We start from the raw sequence: 25,120 nt of genomic DNA on the forward strand, positions 1-25,120 counted from the left end.
TCATAATGATTATAGTTGATTGTATGAATCAACTGAATACACAATGATAATATACGTGTATGTATATGTGTGTGAGGGGGTGAGAGAAAGAGAGGGGACATGTTCTCGAACATTCAAGATATAAATCATTATTAGAATCCTTTATTCACAGTACAAAAAAACATACCAAAGTCTATAACACATCCAATCGAAAATGTCGACCATCAAATTATCAAAAACTCCAACAGACTATAAAATGAAACACACACACATACATACATACACACAACGAATATGAAAAGGAGAGTAACTCAAGCCAAAGAAAAAGGGATAAGAATAGAGTAGCAAAACAAAAACAAAGAAAAGAAAAACAGTTCATCACAATCTTTCATAAATATCCAATTAACAATGACAAACAATAATAATCATAACACAATAATTTACTTTCTTTTTTTTCTTGTTGTTTTTTTCTTTCTTTTTTTCTTTAATCTAATTCACACGCTTTCAGAGAAAAAAAAACGAAAAAAAAACAAAAACACAATTTTTTTCTAAATAATCATAATTATTGTTCATAGAAAAAAAAATTGAAAACTGAAAACAAACAAACAAAACAAAACAAAACAAACAAATCAATGTGAAATATACAAAATCAACTTAATCGATACAGGAAACAAAAAGAAAGAAGGGGGAGAAGGAGGTTAAGAAACAATCTACCATTGAACGAAATTGAGAGAAAAAAAAGGGGGGTGAAACAGTGAGAGAGAGAGGGGGGGTGTATCGATATATCTGAATATATATGGCGACAATTTAAATTTTGATGAAAAACTAGCAAACAAACAAAATAATATAATAATAAATGTATCTAAATGATGATAATTGTCATTACTACTACAAATACTAGTAGATAATACACGCCTATTACACTACTGATTATCTCACTAATTTAACTAGTAGTAGTAGTAAGTAGTGTTCGAATAGCAGTAATGACAATATTGATGATAATGATGGTAAAAAGTAGAATGATACTAGAAAGAACCCACCTTGAAATGAAATCATTGCAAGATAAGGCGCATTTCTCTTTAATAATTATATTATTGATCATGTAATGTGTATTGTGTTTCAATTCTACTTTACGATAATAAGAGGAGTAGCGACGATCTTGACAATGATAATCAAAGAGATGGTAATGATAAGAAGGATATAAGAAGATGGCTTTCTCATTCATAAATTGTTTGATCCATTTCAGAAAGAACGTTATTCAAATAAAAAGAAGAGAACAATACGGAGTGAAAGAAGAAAAAATAGAAGGTGGGTAATCATCATCATCATCAATTGATTAACTAGAAAACAGCACAGATAATAATACACAAGCAAGTGAATAAGCACAAACACACACATATATATGAGTGATGCAAAATAAAGAACTCCATAATGTTTCAAATAATCTAAATCAGGATTTAATAGTTTCAATACAGAAGATGCTAATATTTCCAAGAGGACATCGTAGTAGTGTGCGCGTGTGTGTGTATATGTATGCGTGAAAAGTGTGAGATAGAGAGAAGTAAAGAATCAATTCATTTAAACTACAAATGTGCAATACACATACATAGAGATGACAAGAATGCATATATATTTATATATACTCATATATAATAAAGGGGGGAGGGGATTTACTATAACTACAACTAATAATATGTTTCTTTTTCAAGCCATGATCCAGGCGGTAACCGTCGAAGTAGGAATTTTCTCACTTCATCATAGACAAATATCAGAAAACTGAATGGTAGACCTGGAAGCCACCATGTAAATCTGGAAAAGAAAATTTTGAGAGAAAAACATCAATATATACAAAGAGATAAGTAATTGAAGAGACATCTAATAATATACGTATAATATTCAGTTGGTTGAGTAAATGAACAAACTTATCTGATGAGATTATTATTTAAGGAAGTGACTACAGTAAGGGCCCTCAAATATCGCGGAAAAAAAACTGATCTTCAGGGTGGCATATATATTTGCTATAATGTCAATGATAGAGATTAGAGAACAGTTTGTGTATTTATTAACGATACTATCCATCATTAAACTAATACAACTTGACATAGCGAACAATGAGTAAAAGAATTATGAGTGTTCATTAAACTAATCATCAATCGTTTAAGTGAATGTACTGAAGTCGGACCAGTTGGACTGTTATTTGTGACGTTGTTGTTGGTGTTAGCCTAAATCCTTATATTTGAATGAAGTTCAGCGAAATTATTAATCATACCAACGAAAATAATCGACTGAATAATTAACGCATTGTTTATATAGATAGTTGAATGTTAATAATATTGATGATGGTAATATTAGTATATGGAATTTTTGTAGAATTCTCAAAGTTTAAATCATCATTCATTGAAAACGTGAACGTGCTGGACAGCCGTCTGGTCCTTTCATGAGATTTCTGTTCGGTGTGCAACTACGATCCCGTAAGTCGGAATTCAACTCACGAGCTTCGTTCTCGTGCATGAACGCTTAACATCTAGATTACTAAGCCGGTATGCAGAGGTGTTAATGTATAACTTCAATCAATCCTTAATTTCGTGTAACCTTATTCATCGCCTGCTATCTCACACCAGATATAATTGGACCCCAATGATCAAGGCACGAAACTGAAGGTCTTGGGTTAGATCCCAAGATGCGGAGTTGTAAATGCACACTGAACAGAAATCTCATAGTAGGGCGAAATGACCGTTCAGCTCTTCCATGTTTCAAATGATGGTCTAGCTAAGATCAGTTCATCATTTAAATCTTAGATATCATAAGATCGACAATGATTACTGACTGAACACTATTGGTGGTTTGAAGAAATGGAATTGTTTTTAGTAATATTCTTTAAATGCACATATCTGAAATATTTTATAACTCAGAATTCAGGTCATTGATATGACTACTAATGGGAATGTTTGATACTGACTTGTTAGTCGCTTTCTAGATCCCAAGACTACTCCCCTCTGCATTTAACTTGAAATAGAACAGGAAAGAAAGCAAATGAAGAATAGAAGCTTTACTTCCATGCAAATTGAACTTACCTCATTGGCATCATACGTAAACCTTTATCTAAACCAGGACAATATGATAAGAAAATAGCTAATGTTGTTTCAAAGAATAAACCAAATGTTAAAATGATGATTCCACATTCCTTGTTGAAATATAGAATTACGTCGAGTTTTACAAATCATTTAATCAGTCCATTGTACAATAACAATTGAAGCAAAAAATGCTGTATGACATGTATATTCTAATCGTTTACGTTGATTATATGTCTATTAGAAAGAATAAACAAAAAAAAAACAAAAAAAAAGATTTTATCAATACGGAGGGGGGGGGTATTTATGAAGTTTGTAGTATTTTTCCAAAGTTGAATTCATGATTCGATCTAGACTAGCTAGACCACCAATGAAAATCTGAAAACACTGGACGCCTATTTTCTTCTCAATATGGTGACTCTACGGCAGTGTGAATCCATGATAAAACAACCATCCAGTGTTTCCAGGTTTTCAATGGCAATCTAGCTTAGATCAACTATGAAAATACTACAAACTCCATAAGTACCCATATTGATCATAATCATGTGCTCACTAATGACCAGCTTCAAGATGGAAATTCTGGAGTTTTGCTGAGAAGCCATGATCAGTGCGGTCCAGTCATCAGACAATAGATAAGGGGTTGTGCAAGATCACAGATTAATTTTTATTAATTGATTAATGGAGTGAAGAAAGATAACTTTGAAGAAAATCCTATAACATTGAGGAGGAGGACCTACAAGCTCCTTCCTTTGATGTATTCAATCTGGATTTTTGTGACACATCATAGATCGCTTAATGAAAAACATTCTGCATAGAAACAGAAACTGTCGCTTAAGTATTGTTTGGGAAATTGTTACCTTATTACATCCTCTTGTTTATCATTCTACAATGCATTGTTATCACTGAACCATTTATGTGACTTGAAAATATCAAGAGGGAGGCAATTCTTCATACACTCAAAAGAAGAACAATTCATAAAATTACTTCTCTTTACGTATTACAAACAAGTCTCATTTGTTGGTTTTGGCTTTATTCAATCAACGGAAGAAATGTTAAAAAATAAAAATCAAATTAACGAACAATGTGATAACTTCAGTATAGGGTTATGGAGATTGTTGAGTACTATTGAGATCATGAACCGATCAATGTTAAAACACCATTGAAAACCTGGAAGCACTGGAATGCCATTTCTCCTAAGTTTGAGACTTCTCAGTAGTGCTCATCCACGACCCTGTCACCACGGATCGGATCGAGGATCTCTAGACCATTGAGGCGGCACCCAATGGTGTTATTGTCTAACTCCAACCAATTAAAATCCACTTCTACAAACCCTATGCTGGTTATTATCATGTAGTCACCATTTACTAGCTTCGACGGATAGTTTTCGGAATTCCGCAGTCAATAAACATTGTGATATAGACCATCTTTGTCTATCTCTCTTCACTTCTATATGAAGTAGGTAAGTGGATGATATTGTCCAAATTCCTCACTTAAACAATTCACCTCAAAGATTTTCTTTGTAGTTAAGCACAATGTTTTTTGAAGAGCGAAAAAAGAGAAAAAAAAGCCCAACCACTTACCCATTCTTGTCCATAAGAATCAGCTAAATCATTAATAGCTTTAGAATCCCATTCACGTCGTATACCAAGTAAACGTGATGGCCAAAAACCATTTTCAGCCATAATAACAAAATAAACAAAGAAACCACCTGATGCTTGTATCATTCCAATTTGACCATAAGCCATTGAAATTAAACGTTCATTCACTAATTTATCATGTAATGGATCACGTGGCATACGTTTCATAATATCTGCTTCAGCTTCTTCATAAGCCAATGAAATCGCTGGAATCTATGAAAGAATTTAAAAAAAACAAAGCACTGATAAAGTGTTGAACATCAACTAATACTGTATTGAATGTTAAATAATTTAAAGCAAGACAAATGATGAAAGAGTCTGCACCGTGACGACCGATTCTAAGTTGTTTCACTCAACATCTCCAACTGTTGATCATAATAATTACGCGGATACCTAGTCAAATAGTCTGTACCCATCAATAATGTTTAATCCAAAAGTCAATAACTTCATGAATTAATGTTGAGTGTAATAAATGGGAGTGTTTTTGATGTTGATGCACATGTAAAGGCGAGGATTGGCAAAGCAAGGATTGCATTTCTACAATTGAAGAACATATGGAACTCAAAACAACTCTCAACCAATTTCAAGGTCAGAATCTTTAATACGAACGTCAAGACAGTCCTACTGTATGGAGCTGAAACGTGGAGAACTACTACAACCATCATCAAAATGGTACAAGTATTTATAAACAGTTGTCTATGCAAAATACTCAACATCCACTGGCCGGATACTATCAGCAACAGCCTTTTATGTGAGAGAACAAACCAGCTTCCAGCTGAAGAGGAAATTAGGAAAAGACGTTGGAAGTGGATCGGACATACATTAAGGAAATCACCAATGTGCATCACGACTCAATCCCTAACTTGGAATCCGGAAGGGAAGCGGAAAAGAGGAAGACCAAAGAACACATTATGTCGGGAAATAGAAGCCGATATGAAAAGGATGAATGTTAACTGGAAAGGATTGCTCATGATGGGGTTGAATGGAGAATGACGGTGTGCGGCCTATGCTACTTCATGAGGGGTAACAGGGGTAAGTAACTAATAAATTGGCCATTTTCTTCCAAACTACTCCTACACCAATAAATATTGTACTCAACTTAGATAAAAACTCATTAAAAAACATCAGTCTATTTGTCAATTTATACGTAGCACCCTTAGTTTAACTTCAGTATTTCTCACTCTATAGTCCTACATATTTATGATACAATACAATTTCGTTGTTCCAAATTATAAAAAAAAATACACATAGTATGTGACAGTTTTGAATCTACTTAAACATTGTATACCTTAAATACATCATAATTGATCGATCACTGGGTAGTGACCACTTCCAATCACCATTTTACCTTCAATACATGTAATACATTAATATATATTCCTTATCATTAATCCATTCTTAAATATATATTCAAGATTAATATCTATTACCTATAAAACAATAATACCAATGAAAAGTGTCCTGTAAACAAAATAAATTTCGACCTAGTTCATTTGTCTAGAAACAAATACATAAAATATCATATCAGTCATTCAGTTAGTCAGTCAGTCACAACGTAGAACTTCGTACGTACATACGTACATACATCAGTTCGAGTTGCCCTTAACACATTAACACAAAGATATAATTATCGATTCAAATCCCATAATGGTAGAAATAGTAAGAGTATATGGAGTAATCCGAAAGATGATAGAAGAAAATAAAATAGTTTTCACTCAACAACAACAACAACAACCACGAAGTAACCACACTCATTGAATGATCACACATATATGTACTTGGATCAATAAATAAACGAAGCAAAAAATTAATTTTTTTTTCGTTTTTTAAACCATGAAATTATGAACTTATGACCTGAAAAGTGTATGAATAATAATAACCATGGTCAAAAATGATTTATATATGTATATACTAAGTGTTCTTATCATGATATTTTACAATTATATGAATATTTTCATAGTTGAAAGCGTGATTTAATTGAAGCTACACCATCATGGAAATCCTAGAAGCACTGGATGGCCGTTTCATTCCATTATGGAACTCCTCAACAGTGCGCATCCACGGTCCCGCACTCGCGAGATTCGAACCCAGGACCTACCAGTCTCGCGCCAGAGCGCTTAATCGATAGACTACTGAGCCGGCCGTCATCCAACGGTGTTAATGTCTAACTTCAACCAATCCACGATGTTTGAGCAACCGTTCACCAATTATGAATATGATTAAACCCGTCACAAAAGAGTTCATGCAAAACATACAAATGAATATATATATATATATATATATATACTCGAGTGTATATGTCTTATGATAAGAAAAATTGAATATTTTTTTAAAGGTAAAGTCTGATGTTAACTAACGGAGAAATCTAGAAAAAAATTAAAGTTCTAGTATGAACAATAATACTGTAAAAGAAGTACACTTTTCAAATGAGTCTTAAATAGGACGAAACACATATCTTGAATGATGGAGATTTGTAGCTCAAGTGGATGATTTTGATGAAGTTTTGTTCTCTGAGCTAGATGGTTTCGTCATGGAGCTTTCATCATCCTTCTGAATGACATCATCAGCACAAACTTCGGGTAGAAATGAAAAGTTTGAATTTCTCCACATGTTGAGAACAAAACTCCATCAAAACGCATCTTGAATTCTACTGTTAGTCACTATTTGACTTGGATTCAAAATGCTCAAATTGTAAATGAGATTAACGAAATGATCCGTATAGCATGAATACATACCAATAAGAAACTGATCAATTACAGTCTTTAGCATTACTGATGGAGAGATTCAACTGACCTTTGCAGAACTAATAGAAAAATTGAATAATTTAAAGAGACTTCAGCTATGAACATTCAACAATTAATTGATTTCTTATTTGTAGTAAATTATACAGAATCTTTCATTCAGTAATGTAAATGAATGATAATTGATCCCTGAAGACATTGGTGAAATGGTTGCTCGATTTCGTGGATTGATTGAAGTTAGACATTAACACCGTTGGATTCTAAACGGCTTAGTGGTCTATCGGTTAAGTGCTCGCACGCGAGACTGGTAGGTCCTGGGTTCGAATCTCGGGAGGCGGGATCGTGGATGCGCACTGCTGGGGAGTCCCACAATAGGACAAAATGGCCGTCCAGTGCCTTCAGGTTTTCCATGATGGTCTAGCTTCAATTGACTCATGATTTCAACCATATAAAATTACTAAAATCTCCACTAAACCACATTCTGTTATTGATCATGTTATTTATCAATTTTTTTGAATTTTTTATCAAGAATTCTTAACAGATCATATCTTGAAATTGAAATGAAAAACCTTAAGGATTTCATTATTTTATTTATTTATACACATAAATATTGGTACAAAGGAGCACCAGATATATGTGCGCCACACAAAACTCATTTGATTTGTGTGAGGGATGTAATACTGCCCGGTTGCCCAAACTGAAGCAAGTGGTTTCCTTAGGGCACCACTGCCGGAGCCTTTGACCTAAAGATCTGATCCACAAGACAGTGGAGCATCATGAGGAGATGCAGTCCCATGGTAGTCGGTGACCAACGATTGATTCATACGCCATTTGTTCCCTCAGGATACTGGAGCCCATGTGCACGATTGGTTTGGAATCAGGGTTTTCTAACTCCCCTAGGTGGACTCGCTGTGTCCATCAACCCGGTTAAAGCGCCGGATATTCGGTTTTTGTTCCTCTCAATTTCGTAAATTACACACCCGCCACGAGAAGGAAGTGAGTAGGACTTCCCTGGCAGAGGCTCTATTTCATATAACGTGAAGGATTGATTCAAGCAATAGTCTTTTTAATAGCAAAGAGTAAAAATAGAATCAATGAGATATAGAAAATGTTCATTATGAAATGAAGAGTTATAGCTTAAATCGATGGGCTTTTTCTTTAGTTATATTCTAATGACTACATTAGATCAATGAAATACCAGTCAAATAATGAGAAGTTTAAAAAATTAATCAAGAAATGGGTTTTTTTTTATTTCTAAGGGATGGGAAAAGACACTACAAGTTCTTCTCTCTTTTTTTTAGTGGGCTGACATACATACATATATACACATGGATTAGTATACATACATTTTGATTTCGTTTAGTCAATAAACTACTTTTCTCGCTTTGTTTTTTCCCCCATTCGAGTAATCAGTTGGAATTGTGTGTGTGTGTGGAAAGATTAAGTGTCATTATTTAAAAAAAAGACCGACATAAATCTACCTCACAAAAGAGTACGAAGAATTTCAAGCATTACAATGGAAATGAATTGAAATGATGATACGAAACTTTTCAATTTAAGCGTACAAATGTCTGAGTACATTGAGATCAATGATCGAATATTCGACTTAATACAATGAGAGTGATTTTCATTTTGATTCTGATGAATGATGTCACTTTTGAATCTTAGTTTAAACAATGTGAAAACATGGTTAAGCTGTTTTTTCGCATTATGATGAATCCTTAAAGATCAGAAGGGGTTTTGAGATTTCAGTATTTTCATAGTTGAAATCATGAGTCATTTGAAGCTAGATCACCATGGAAAACGTGAAAGCACTGGACGGCCGTTTCGTCCTATTATGGGACTCCTCAGTAGAAGTGCGCATCCACGATTTCGCCTCGCGAGATTCGAACCCAGGACCTACCAGTCTCGCGCCAAAGCACTTAATTGATAGACTACTGAGCCGGCCGTCATCCAACGGTGTTAATGTCTGACTTCAACCAATCCACGATGTTTGAGCAACCGTTCACCAATTGTCTTCTGCAAGTTTATATCTCCCAACAGACCTAGTTGAACTCCACTGATCACTGCTGAAGAGTCCCATAATAGGATGAAACGGTCATCTAGTGCTTCCAAGTTTTCCATGGTGGTCTAGCATCAATTGACTCATGATTTCAACTATGAATCCTTTAAGGTCACAAATCACTTATGGAATACGAAAGGTATTCAAATCTTAACCTGCTTAGTAGAACTTATGATTTCCTTATTTCGATTCTACTGTACAAAAAAATTAGCCAAAATTTTCACCATTCAGATTTCTTTATTGAATTCATATAAGAAAATTGCGTGTTAGTATCAACTCTGAAATACTCCACGTCACAATATATTCTGTGTTGGGTAAGCTTAATTCTGGATAGTATTGTCTGAAAAACAGTCAATCACAGGGAATAAAATTGAGACAGCTTAGTTTCACTCTCAATAAACGATGATGATATTTGTGTCCAGAACAACAATGAACATTTTGTAGCCGAGGGAACACAACATGATCAAAAAAGTATTTTGTTCATTATTGATTCATGAAAAACTCGAATTTATTCATGTTTCGTTTACTCTTTGTTAGCATACCAGAGGATATAAACATCAAATAATTGAAATTCGCTTAGAATAGAATAAATAAACAAGATTTATCAGTCAGTTATAATCAATATGCGGCACGCCGAAATTCACTATGGCACAACGACGAAATGAGATAAGATGGTCGCGAAATATAGTGGACTGATTAAAGTTAGACATTAACACTATTGGATGCCCGTTCAGTGATCTAGAGGTTAAGAGTTCACGTGCGAAACTGAAGGTCCTTGGTTCGATTCTAACGTTCAGGGTTATAGATGCTCACTACTGAGTCCCATGATGGGACAAAACGGTTTTCCAGTGCTTGCAGGTCTTTAATGGTGGTCTAACATTGATCGGTTCATTATTTTCAATAAAATATTACAAACATGAATAATAATAGAGTCAAAATAATTTTAGCTAGGATGAAAATGAAAAAAAAAACGTTACAGAGCATGGAGTTGGAGAAGAAGAAATGAAAAAAAGTATGTATGAAGAATGAATACCAAAACTGGAAATCCAGAGTACGACTGGTTACCTATTCAAATTGAAGGAGGTGATTAGTGAGGTTTTGTGGACTTGTTGAACACACAAACATACGCACATGAAGGTTAAAAGTAGTGAAGCGTCCAAGAACCAATAAATAATAGGCAAAACATATACGTCAAAAAAAGTATAAATAACTTTAAGATACGTTTGGAACAAATATATGTGAATAGGTTCATGTTGTTACATAGTAATAAGAGATGAAAAGCACAAACATTGAAAATCATAATAATACCGATAGATATAGACAAAATTGAACATAGGGAAATACATATATATGAGTTCACAAAGAATAGAAGAACTGATTTTTAAGCAAAAGAATCTAGGATGTGTATTTCATTCTATTTGAAATTCCTAACTTGGATGTATTTACCAGTGAACTGGTGGCATCCACTTCTGTACTCGAACCTAATAACTTTCACTTCAAACGCCTAATTTAGTATCCACTTAAACATGGAGTTCAGATAGCTATTGACTTGTTCAGTGCAAATGAACTACAATCTAATTGTATCAGTTGGTAAGTCAGTTCAGTCAGCCACAACGTAGGACCAGGTACATTTATGCATCGGTCCAAGTTGCCATACCTCGTTAGCACAACAAGATCAACACCAAATTCATAGTAGTTAATTTAGTGGTGGTAATATATAAAAGAATGATTGTATATAAGGATATAGTACAGGAAGAAAGATAGATATGAAGCAATTTTAACTTCAAGGTTTAAGGGAAGATAAAAAGTGTATACACCTACGCCCTAGTGATCGATTCTGAACCATGTCACCTAGAGTCTCCAACCATTGGTTACGATAGTCACGCGGATCCCAACTAAGTAGTCTGCATCTGCCAACATGGCTTAGACTAGAAGTTAGTGACTTCAAGGACTGATGCCACGTCTTGGTTTGGCCGCCCCTAACTCTTTTCCAACTATCCCCTACACTAGTCAACATTGCGCGTCTTGGTAATCGATGTTCAGGCATACGTAACACGTGGCCCAACCATCTCAGACGATGAAGATTCATCACCTCATCAACTCATTTACCATCATTCCCTAATACCCTGTGTCTAACCTCACTATTACTTACCCGGTATCAGTTGGAACCTTCCGTTGTTGATTATTTCAATAAACCGATAGTGTAAAGATGTGTATGCAATGAAAAAAAAAGTTTTCAACGATCAATATTTAAAATTTTAAGATCTTTAACAAAGATCACAAATGGAATGTGAATCGACGTAGCAACAAGCAGAATAAAAGAATTTTTTTCAATGGAGGGAAATCATTAATATTTTTTTTCATGTTTTCAGATCAACGATAACAAGTAACAATAATAATGTACATGGATGTATTAATCCCAATAGGACACTTCCTGTTCATAAACTTCAACAACAACAACAACAAACAATAAACTCTTAACATTTCGAAGACAGAGGGTGAGGGAGAGAGGGGGATAGAGAGGGAGAAAGGGAGAGAACACAAGCGTAGAACATACACAATGATTATGAAATATTTGTTTCCGTGATACCAAATTATTATTCTTTCTATTATTATTAATAATGGAATGATACTTTTGCATTAGGATATTGATTTAACATATGCCAACAAACGGAATATAAATAAAATAACAGGATAAATATGTATGAAATTTGGAAACATGAGGTTAGTGTAAGGAATGAACTTTAAAAAAACAATTACACTATCTCTCTGAAGCGAATGCTACTCACAAAATTGTTTATAAGTAGTATGTAGCGGAACGTTAGGTGAAAGTTGCTACAGTCGATAATTGGAGAGAGAAGTTTCAGTCGGTCAAAAAGCACAGAGTATGCAAGATACTTTGAAGAGTAGAAGAGAAGGTAGCCTATAACCAACTTGGATTGTAGAATATACAACAAGATATAAATGGATATTACCTAAACTACTTAACTGCACTTACTGCTTGCTATAAATGTAATAGAACTCGGGTAAATAAGTAGAGTAACTCGTTTATTTCGAATAAGAGGTAATATATTTAAAGTGAAAGACTATTGATCTTATCTAGATACATGATGTAGTCGTTGATCGAAATGAAGTAACTGGAGAGAGGAGAGGTAAGAGTGCTCAAGTAAGAAGTGAAACAGTTGAGTATGTTGAACATTTTACTTATCTTGAAGGTTTATTCAACCCTAATGGGTTGATATCTGATAAAATCTTGATACAAACCAGGACAGTTTAGTTCGATTTTGTCAAATTGGATCATTTGCGGTGCAGGTAAGATGATTGTCTATTGGTCAAATAATAAATAGATGTAAACCATGGTCTATATGAACAAAAGACATGCGAAAGCTACAAACTATCGATTATAGGTAACTCTGAAGTATTTTTGAGTATCGTGAAACGACCAAAAGAATAATGCTGAAGTTGCATATAGTTTATTGACTAAAGACGGTAGATCGGTTAGTGAGGTTGCAAATTATCGATTGAGGTAGTTGAGACATAGGACGATGTTAGCTGATGTAAGAATAGATTGGTAGGATCTTAAGGTCAACCAAACCAAAACACGAAATAAGTTACTCGAATCACTGAATAAACTTTATCTTCTATTCGTTTACTTAAACTATTAACAAGCAAATTGAATATAATGTGCAAACCATCAAATTGAATCACGAAGCAATCACTAACTTGAAATCGTGAAAGTGAACGGAAAAGAGGAAGATCAGAGAACACACTGAATCCGGAATTGGAAGAAGAAATGAAAAGGATGAATAACAAATGGAAAGAATTGTCCAGTACATAGTTGGATGGAAAATGATGGTTACTATCTCTACTATTCTAGCATTTGCCCTGAAAATTTTATCTCGTTATGTTAATGGAGTACACGAAAACTTGAATCAATACAGAAACATGTGTGTGCCCAATTCTACGTTGCATTTGACTGACTACGTTTCAGATTTCATTAGATGCTGACAATCAAATTCATCTCATTAAATAATATTCACGAGATAGTGAGAAAGAATTATTCTCCCGATAATGTACCCAAACAGCAAAGCATACTTGTTCATACGGAGCATTTGATATCCTTTAAATAATGAAACATCCGATATATAATGCAGTACGCTTTAGTTAGGCCTTAACATACACAAAAGAAAATGAAAGATTCTCAAATACAACACGGAGAATAGTAACCCAATCACACTTGATGGCGAAACTCTCTGAAAGAGGTGGAAACATTCACGTACCTGGGAAGCATCGTTGATAAACAAGGAGGATCGGATGCAGATGTAAAGACGAGGATTGGCAAAACAAGGACAGCATTTCTGCAATTGAAGAACATGTGGAGCTCAAAACAACTTCAAAGTGAGAATCTTCAATACGAACGTCAAGACAGTCAGTCCTACTGTATGGAGCTGAAACGTGGAGAACTACTACATCCATCGTCAAGAAGGTACAAGTATTCATAAATAGTTGTCAACGCAAAATACTCAACATTCACTGGCCAGATACTAACAGCAACAGCCTTTTATGTGAGAGAACAAACCAGATTCCAGCTAAGGAGGAAATCAGAAAAAGGCGTTTGGAATTGATAGGACATACATTAAGGAAATCACCAATGTGCATTACAAGGCAATCCCTAACTTGGAATCCGAAAGGAAAGCGGAAAATAGGAAGGCTAAAGAACACATTACGTCGGTAAATAGAAGCAGATATAAAAAGGATGAATAACAACTGGAACGAACTGGAAAGGATTTCTCAGGACAGAGTTGGATGGAGAATCCTGGTGAGCGGCCTATGCTCCTCGAAGAGTAGTAACAGCCGTAAGTAAGTAAGTAACGCTTTAGTTACTTTAACCTGCAAAAAATTATTAGTATTATAGTCATATATAATCAAAATATTCAACGAAATCGTATCATAAATCATTATATATTAATCTAATAAAATGCAGCTCAATGGAATATATTGAATAGCTCTTTAGAAGAAATACTTCATACTTACCATATCAGTACCTAAATCAATGCATAAGATTGTAATTGTACCCAACGGTAATGGAATATCCGCTAAAATATACACTAGAAATGGTGTAATCTCTGGAATATTCGATGTTAATGTATAAGCAATTGATTTTTTCAAATTATCAAAAATAATACGACCTTCTTCAACTCCTGTAACAATTGAAGCAAAATTATCATCTAATAAAATCATATCAGCTGCTTGTTTACTCACATCACTACCGGCTATACCCATTGCAACACCTTGTGTAATAAGAAAAAACAGAAAGATTAACAAAGTAAGATGAAGAGAGAAAGAGTGAAATGATTAATTAAACGAATTTCGATTGTTATAATTGAGATCATGAATCGATCAATGTTAGACTACCATTTAAAACCTAGAGGTACTGGACGGCCGTTTTGTCATGGATGTGCACTACTGAAGAATCCCATACTAATAAAAAACGGCCGTCCAGTGTTTCCAGGTTTTAAATAGTGGTCTAACATTGATCGATTCATGATCTCAATTAAAACTGAACAATCCCACAACCCTTTACTGAGAATTCCTATTGAATTGATCCAATAATAATGATGATAATATATTGAAATGTTTACAAAGTAAAATGAATTTAACAGTGATTACTTAGTACTTATACATAAATGAATAGTCAAGTTGATTTACATCGTAGAAGTGATTATTTTCAGCAACATACTACCGCGTTTTTACCATGAAAAAAACTCTTGTCTGTCATCTGTAAAAAGTTGCTATCTTATAAACTTCTTCAGAAAGTTGTCTGGCAACTCAATCAGTCATCATAAAATTAAACTCGGAAACCAGGAGAGGTCTTATGTGGAATACAACTTATCTATGAGATCCCAGTGAAGATTAATGTTACTAATAAACCAACACAATTATTCCACTCTATTATGCAGAGATTATAAGATACAACAATGAAAGAAGAGACAAATCAAATATCCACTAGGAAATAATGTATAATAGATGTGACAAGTATTGGTTTGGAAGAAATGGACAACCTCCCCACTTACTCATACACAAACATAGACTATCAGTCAAAATGATACGATATGCTATCACTGATATCAATGAAATGTAAACAATTACAGAAATGGATTCGACTAGGAAGATATCGAAATTCTAAATCGCAGGGATACTAAAAATGCTAGAGAGCTTTCTGAAAGTGTAGTATTCACATCAATTAGCGACTACTAGGCACGACGAATAGAACCAGACCTACTAAATCAGAGGTCAAAGTAGCAAAACAGTCAACGTGAACACAAGGACTACTGAAGATAATGAAACTTTTGAGGATAACCAACTATAATCAAGGCCACCAAGATAAACTAACTTAAAACTCCCGGAATGACTAAAATGCTCTCTTCTATGTGAAGAGATTGTTGGTGATGCTGTTCAGAACGACAATGAAAATCTCACAATTAAACCATTTAGCCCTGAGAACTCAACAACACCAAGAGCATCCTCATAGGCTACAAATCTCCATCATTTAAAAGTTATATAATATTCATAATATCAATTTACGCCATAGAAAAATGGTATGGTAAATAAAGGTTATTGATGGAATAGAAAATATACAGAGAGATGTCTATTATAGTTGGTTAGTGTGGCTAGCTGCGGAGTTCAAAATGCGGTATTTCATCATATTTAAGACTTATCAGTTTGACGTTTCTGCATTCCAGTGTTGATGTTCACATATAGATTCGAACTCAGTTGTTTTCGCTTCAAAAGCCTAACACGACTATATGAAGCCTTGCAGATACAACTAGATTGAAAATAATTAGAAACTCGAAGAACAGTGCTTAAGCGATTACCACAATCATCGCTCAATACATCAGTTGCAGTGAAAGGTACTGGGTTCGAATCTCGAAGTGAACTTCAAATCTGAGATGCAAGTATATACACCAAAATAGTCCCAAATAGGACAAAACTACGCGTGTCCTTATAATTATTGTTATTGAAAAGTTATATAGTTTGGAGTTGTTTTCGACAAACATGACAATTAATCATGTTAGATATGAAAACAGTTATGTTCCATCCAAAACAAACTGTATCTGTTACTATTTAAAAACTTCAAGAAATCAATAAGGATCATATACCCAGAATAAATTCTGTTACCATTTTTACTATCCTGGAATTCGGACTAATAATTTCATCTCTATGTATTAATGGGATATGACAACTTGAACCGATGTACATACGTACCACGTTCTACGTTATGACAGACTGACTGACTCCATAGTGATGGAAAATGAATATTTCTCACGAATTGTTGTGAGGATTTGAAAAAAAAAGTTAAATGGCCTATTTCATCATTAGATCAGTTAGCTACGATCAATTAACTACGAATCTCCAAATGGAACTAGTATGCTATATATTCAAGCTAACGTCAATAACACTTGGATGAACATTTTAAACATTCAACATTGAAAAGTCCCATACTGAGACGTAATGGCCGTCCAATGCTTCCAGGTTTTCAAAGAAGATCTACCTTAGATCGATTCATGAATACAGATGTAAGTTCATATTGTCATTGACAAAGATTACATGATATGTTAGCGAGAAATCTTAATATTTTGAATCAATTTACATATTATATATGACATTTACCTGATTCACATCCAGATGATTTCAACTAACAGGCAAGTAATATGCATTAAAATAAACAAATTAATGTCTAACCATAACATATTAATTTTTTTCTGGTGGAACAATCAATCGAATGGAGTTTATCACTCTACATCAACTTCATTGACTACGAGAAAGCATTTGATAGCGTAGACAGGACAACACTATGGAGGTTTCTTCGACACTAAGGCGTGCTTGAGAAGATAGTCAATATCATACGGAACTCCTATGATGGATTAAACTGCCAGATCGTCCATGGAGGACAACTCATCGACACATTCGAGGTAAAGACCGGTGTTAGGCAAGGTTGTTTACTCTCACCCTTTCTCTTTCTCCTGGTGATCGACTGGATCATGAAGACTTCAACATCTGGAAGGAAGCACGGGATACAGTGGACAGCTAGGATGCAGCTGGAAGATTCAGACTTCGCGGATGATCTGGCTCTTCTATCACAAACGCAACAACAAATGCAGGAGAAAACGACCAGTGTAGCAGCAGCCTCAGCAGCAGTAGGTCTCAATATAAACAAAGAGAAAAGCAAGACTCACCGATACGATACAACATGCACCAATCCAATTACACTTGACGGAGAAGCTTTGGAGGATGTGGAAACCTTTGCATGTCTGGGCAGCATCATTGATGAACACGGTGGATCTGATACAGATGTGAGGGCGACGATCGGCAAAGCAAGAGAAGCATATTTACAACTGAAGAACATCTGGAACTCAAAACAATTGTCAACCAACACCAACATCAGAATTTTCAATAAAAATGTCAAGACAGTTCTACTGTATGGGGCGGAGACAAGGAGAACTACGAGAGCTATCATCCAGAAGATACAAGATTTTGTTGACACTTGTCTACGCAAGATACTTCGGATTCGTTGGCCAGATACTATCAGCAACAAGTTACTGTGGGAGGAAACAAACCAGATTTCAGTGGAGGAAGAAATCAGGAAGAAGCGCTGAAAGTGGATAGGATACACATTGAGGAAATCATCCAACTGTGTCACAAGGCAAGCCCTCATATGGAATCCTGAAGGCCAAAGGAGAAGAGGAAGACCAAAGAACACACTACACTCAGAAATGGAAACAGACATGAGAAGAATGAACAAAAATTGTATAAAACTAGAAAGGAAGGCGGAGGACAGAGTGGGTTGGAGAATGCTGGTCAGCGGCCTATGCTCCATTGGGAGTAACAGGCGTAAGTAAGTAAGTAAATAACATACTAAGGAAAAATACTATACATCCACATATATACATACCAATATCAGCTTGTTTTAATGCTGGACTATCATTGACACCATCACCGGTTACAGCAACAATTGCACCTTGTCTTTGACAACCTTCAACTATAATTAATTTTTGTTGTGGACTAGTACGTGCAAATACAATTTCTGAATGATTTAATAAAATGTCATCAATTTGTGCTGGAGTCATTTCACGTAAATCCGATCCATGTATTACACATGCTTGTGCATCACGTGGATTGACCTATCATAAATGATGATAAATATTTTGGCATTAATCATAAGTAGTAATTATGAACGTGAATTAAAAAGAGAAAAGAGAAAAAGACACAATGAAGTGTGAAAACAAACAACTAACTTTAAATCATTCAGATGAAATAACTTGACCTATAAATGTATAGGTGAACTTGTATAGTTGAATGAATTGTGAGAAGAAAAAAAGTCAGTGACTAATTTATATAAACAATAACTCCGCCTGTAGCTCCTCCGGGACTACTGTCGGTCACAAGCCCAGGTAAAGAAGGGTTGGGCATGGGGTTACCAGAAATTATATAAACAATGAGATACACATCATGGATTGATTTTTACTTACAAGAAGCACTGGAGAACTGTTACGTTCTTATATGGAACTGGTTCTCTCAGTAGTGTATATTTATAACATTGTCAGTAAACGAACTTAGAACTTTTAGGTTTCCTAACGGTTGTTTAAGCATCTTTGAAGAGGTTTTGGATGAATAATGCTGTCCACTATTTTTTTCTTTTGAATGGTAATCCAGCTGAAATCAAGCTGTGACGAACACCTACAGATTAAAATAACCTCTAAAAGACTGTTTCATTTAAATTATGTACTTAACACATTTCCGAATAATTGAACAAGATACATATACAAGCTCAGTGTAATTCACTAACTCAGCACATTTCTCATGAACTCATTAACATAGTTCAGACAGCAATCTACCACAGAACTATTGCCTGGACGGAATAAATTTGAAGCCAGTTTAATAGTATTAGTAATGAGAGTGATTTTTGAGTAATGTATTAAACTATATCGAGGTATTACGCACAATATACACATACGCCAATTAGAGACTGACCAGTTGCAGTCCTAAAAACATCAATGGGAAGATCCAAATAAACAATACTAAGTAAATTTCAATGTATTAGATTGTTGATAATTGATAATTTACTGTTCAAAACATTATTTCTACTCAGTGGTTGAATAGATTTTGTAGTGAATAGAATATATTTTTTTGGTGTGAGGTTCAGGATGTCCAAATCGATGAGAATAACGAATTAACTCTTCATTACTGAATGATTTTCAATCGTACTCTACTAGACGAACAAAACAAATTACCATTTGCAATCGTACAATGTTAAAAAATAAACAATTAACGCAGAAAGGATTGTGATTCTTAGACAAACATCCAAAGAATGAATCGCACTTGGAAACAACTAGAAAGGAGAGTCTAGGACAGAGTTTGGTGGAGAATGTTGGTGGGTAGCCTATGCTCCACGTGGGATAACAAGCATAAAAGATGTGAGAGACACGTATGACCAAGTAAAAAAATACTATTCATGTTGTATACAAATAACTGATTATTTAATTTAAATTTTAATGGTTTGAATAATTTTGGACTCGATAGTTAGATGTACCTGCATCAACTCTGGGATGCAGGTAAATCCAGCTGAAAAATCATGAATAGGACAAAACACGCATCCCAGATTCCATTGTTAGCCACGATTCATCTATTTTATATAATTATTTATTTCTTATTTTAAAAGATTGGTAGTTTTTCTTATCACAAATTACCTGACGAACTGGAATACCTCGTTCAGCTGCAATATCTTCCACAGTTTTGGAACTTTCTGAAATTATCCCTACACCTTTAGCGATAGCTTTCGCTGTGATTGGATGATCACCAGTGACCATGATTACTTTAATTCCAGCTGAACGACATTTAGCAACTGCGTCTGGTACTGCTGCACGAGGTGGATCAATCATAGACATTAAACCGACAAAACGTAAATTGGTTAAAGGAAAATTCGGTTCATCTACATTGAAAGGATAACCCCTGAAAAGGTAAATAAAAGAACGATATGATGTATTAAGATAGTGATGAGGACAACAATTAACAGAACTAATAGTATCTATCGAATGCTTTATGAATATCGGGCATGATTAACAAGAGATCATCTTAACTCGATATTGGAATTTATGGGAGAGAATTATTTTGCTTATAGGAGTAGAAAATATAGCTTGTTTTGAATGTAACCACGATGATAATTGTTGTTGTTTTTTTGGAAATTGATTTTGATCGATTCTTCAGTCAGTTATAACCAATGTAGAGCGTAATACATATGTCCATTATCTGGAATTCTCAAATTATGCGTTTTCGAAACAAGGTTGAAGTAGTGATAGTGTGGTGTGTGCTACTGATGTCAACATACATCAGCAGTATGTGTCACCAATCGAAAGTGGGATGCCTGGCGGCAGAAGGTTGAGAAAACAATAGAGAAGAGAACTACAACAGAGAGTAATTGGCATGTAAAAGAAGGAACAATCAGATTCAAGACAATTGATTGGCATTTTGCAAATGAAGTATTTACTGTATGGTTTTCAGACTTTACCAAGACACTCAGTAATGTCGCAATAAAATACATTTGGTTTTCGCCACTGGTGTTCTTCTTCACTACAATAGTAGTATTAATGGTCTGGAGAAAGACTAAACATTAGAGAATACAGTTGGAAAAGAAGAGGTGAATTCGATGAATAGTTTTAAAGTTCAAAAATTAACGGACGATAAAAAGCGAATTGGATATACATTATTGTAACTAATTTCGAGACATATCGCTCAACATTTCCAATCACTGATTGAGTAAAATTCAACCAATGAAGTAGTTTGCGTATATCTAAACGGCTCAAGTCAACAATGAATGATTTTATAGGTTGATGCTATATTTTAGTTTGGCAGCCCTTAGCTTTCTTTCCGTCGACCATTACTTCAGCCAACACGTTGAATATTCATGTAGGTGGTGCTTAAGCAACATATATCCTAAATACTTTGATCAAATGATTTACGTTCAATTTCAACATTTATCGCCCAGAGGCAATGCTCAAATGATACGTATGATGGTCTACGCATATCATTTCCTTCCATGGACGATATTTCACAGCCTTACAGTTGTACAGAGAGGACTAATCCACATTATACTCACCATTTAGGGTCTGAGACGCAAGTGTAAGATATCATCTAAATAAACAAATAATCTTAATCAGATCACTAAAGAAAAGCTGCAAGCACTGGACGACCGATTTTGTCCTGTTATGGGAATCTTCAGAAGCGCGTGTTCACGACGCCGCATCTTGGGCGTTGTCCAGTGCTTTCAAGTTTTCTATAGTGATCTGAGTAAGATCATTTTATGATTTATATCCTATGCAAATTCTACGATCTCAAAAAAAACCTATACTGATTAAAAAAAATCCACAATAAACATTTAACAATTTACTTCTTATAAGTATCCAATGGTAGACGATAATCACAAAATCCGAGAACTCTTTCACCCATTCCACCAAGTTCTAAATAAGCACTATTGAAATTTTCACGCATTGATTCATCCATAACTTCTTCTTTACCATTAATTAAAATAGTTCCACAACGATCAAGTATACGTTCAGGTGCACCTTTCATAACTAATAAGTATCGTTCATCACTATCATTGGTTTCATGAATCGATAACTAGATAAAGAAAATAATCAAAAGATATTGAAATTAATTTTGAATAACTTGAATCAGAGATTAGTAGAAATTAGACAGATATTGAAGTATTAGATGACTGCTTCGTTTTAATATGGTACTCCTCAACAATGCGAATACACAACCCTACAACCAGGAATCAGATCCGATCATCTGCATGTACGAATTCTCAGAGGTTCTTCTCTAACTGAGCCGCGTTTACGCACCAAAAGCACACATGGATTCATTTCCCCTCCCCTAGCAGATGTGTTTTGTACGTCTTCAGCTGGAATTGGGGATGGCAATGTGGCGTTGAGAAATTTTGATAGCCGAGAACTGATTAGGAATTAGAGATCCAGAACATTCGGATCTCACAGAAACTACTTACTCATTAGACTATTGAGGTGGGATCTAACAGATTATGTGTTCAACTTAACGCGTGATATTTCATAATGATCTTTCGATAACATAAGCAAGCAACTAACTGCCTATCAGTCAACATGACTGGACTTCACTGGTTACTACTTCACACTAGAACTCCGAGAATTACTTTACAAAATTGTTTAACTAAAATCAGTATATGGTCCAAGCTATGGAACTCAACAGTCTGCAAAAGCTAACCATAGTAATAATTTAGAACACGCAGAATAAACACAAATTTACAATCTATGTTTACGTTGAAATGTTATGTCACACATAGTATGTAGAGTAGTGTGAATAGTAACGCAGCAATGTATACATCAGTCTCTCTCTCTCCCTTTTACTATACTGTATGCAGCGGAGGTCTACAACAAGCCCTTCTCAATAAAACATGATTTATAGTAAGATGTAGGTGAGCTACAGCACGATGATTTACTTGTTGCTAGATTTAAAAGACAGTGTTTTCAACATTTGATTGATTACCAAGTAGAAACCGATGACATGTTTGTCTAATATTTAACTGATGATCAAACTCTATCGATCACTAGTATAAGTGACGACCTGGTGCGCACTCAGTTTAAATGTTAAAAATAGGAGAGTTTAGCATCTCAGGTTAAGAAGATGGATGACGAGGGTTCGGATTCAAGAGAGAGCATCAATTCTTTCAAGATTTCACGTACATCTTACTGAAGGAATGTCAACTGGCAAGAAAACTAGATCCATTGATTTCTGCACAACACCTAAAATCAGTGAATGACATTTTCTACCGTCACACAGTAAGGACAATAGGATAAGACTGCTTATTAGCAAAATTTAATGCTGTTTTGATGAAGATGAGCCCGAATACCAATCAATCAACAAGTTAACAGACTATACCTGATATTTATTTGTAGAATTGAATGGAATTTCAGCAACTTTTGGATTTTTACGACGATATTCTGTAACACCGCCAAATGATAATTCAACACATTTTAACAAAGCTGATTCCGATGCATCTCCATTACATTCGCGTTTTAATACTGGCTTATTTTCTTCGCCTACTTTAAATTCAGCACGATTGCATAACATGCCAATACGAGCTAATGCTATCCAAGTTGGTGAATTTTTATCGTAGGTAGCAACTACAATAATAATTAAGAGTGGCAGACAATGAAAAAAGAAAAAAAATTAGTAAATATCTGATCGGTAAAGAAGGATTTCTGTAGATTTTCGGATCCCCACAGTTTAAATCATGAACTAATCTTAGCTAGATCACCGTTGAAAATCTGCAAACACTGGACGGTCATTTCGTTTTGGTATAGGATTTCTCAACGGTTAAGCGTTCGTACGCAAGATTGAAAGCCCCGTGTTCAGTTCCTACTTACGGAGTCGTGAAGGAGCACAACTGCGAAGTCCGGATGAAATGAACTGATGCTCATGCAGACAACGTAGCTTTAAACTAGGGACCGATGAAACGTATGAGGTTGATTTTTCAAGGACATGTCATTCTCAGTTATCAATATCCTCCTCGCCATCTGGTTAGAAGACGTCAAGTCCAAAAACGACACACCTCACCTTACCACACTTGGTTTCGTCTCTGAGACTTTTAAAGCATGAAGATAACTCATCCAAAACTACTTGAAAAAGACTGTATGTGACCGGTCTCAAGCAGTTCCGGTTTGAGTACAACAGTTATGCTCTCAGATTTTCAAGACCACTCAACACAGTTACTTTTTCAACTACCCAAGTTGGTATCATATTTCACAATGTGGGGAATTGGGGGTTGATAACTGCCCTCATACCTCGAGATCACCTCGATTTTAAGAAGATTATCTCGATATTGCATTTCTTTTGAACTGACGAATTCCAAGTTAGACAAGATCCGAGTGCTGTATTCCACTGCTAGCTACAGTTTCAACCATTAAAACATGTAACTAAAGCAATCCCCTCAGAATGTTAATACATCAGTACAGACTGACCAACTGCAATCCAACAACATTAACAACGTCAATGTTCCAACTTTTAAAATAGAAAATAAATGATAGACCTAATAACAAAGTCAAGCACAATAGCCATAACATTATAGTGCAAAAAAAACATGTACTATCCTACCTGATTGGTCATCTGTAGTATCAGCATCAAATATTTTATTATCAAACCACATATGTGCTATAGTCATACGATTTTGTGTTAATGTACCAGTTTTATCCGAGCAAATGGTACTTGTTGATCCAAGTGTTTCAACAGCTTCTAAATTTTTCACTAAACAATTTTTACTAGCCATACGTTTAGCGGTTAATGTTAAACATACCTAAACATTGATTTTGTCATACCGAAAAAAAACACAATAACAACAACGTGAGAATCAAAGTAAACGATGGTAAGATAACGTTGGTATTTTCAAAACAGAAGCAAGTATGTAGGTGATCTTGATTGGTTAGGGTGTCAATGAAAATCAGAAAACAGTTGTTTTGTCCTAGTATGGTTTCCTCAGCAGTGTGCACTTATAATTACATCAGAGACTGAATTACAAGATATTCATATCTCGAGGTTGACAGT

General features: G+C 34.8%; 1 protein-coding gene across 1 annotated transcript in view; it reads right to left on the reverse strand.

Annotated features, from left to right (window-relative positions):
• Positions 1 to 205: 205 nt before the first annotated feature.
• Positions 206 to 25,120, reverse strand: part of Smp_130300 (putative na+/k+ atpase alpha subunit) — a 57,984-nt gene continuing 33,069 nt past the window's right edge. Inside the window, exons 8-15 of the mRNA XM_018799815.1 lie at positions 24,674 to 24,872; positions 23,459 to 23,703; positions 21,936 to 22,165; positions 20,278 to 20,500; positions 18,444 to 18,672; positions 4,631 to 4,893; positions 2,112 to 2,171; positions 206 to 1,788 (exon numbers count right to left, since the gene is read on the reverse strand). Of these exons, the coding sequence (XP_018651567.1) occupies positions 1,735 to 1,788; positions 2,112 to 2,171; positions 4,631 to 4,893; positions 18,444 to 18,672; positions 20,278 to 20,500; positions 21,936 to 22,165; positions 23,459 to 23,703; positions 24,674 to 24,872 (1,503 nt within the window). The 3' untranslated portion in view covers positions 206 to 1,734. The remainder of the gene's footprint in view (positions 1,789 to 2,111; positions 2,172 to 4,630; positions 4,894 to 18,443; positions 18,673 to 20,277; positions 20,501 to 21,935; positions 22,166 to 23,458; positions 23,704 to 24,673; positions 24,873 to 25,120) is intronic.

Source organism: Schistosoma mansoni, chromosome 3 (assembly GCF_000237925.1).
Source record: "Schistosoma mansoni strain Puerto Rico chromosome 3, complete genome".
NCBI classification, from domain to species: Eukaryota; Metazoa; Platyhelminthes; class Trematoda; order Strigeidida; family Schistosomatidae; genus Schistosoma; species Schistosoma mansoni.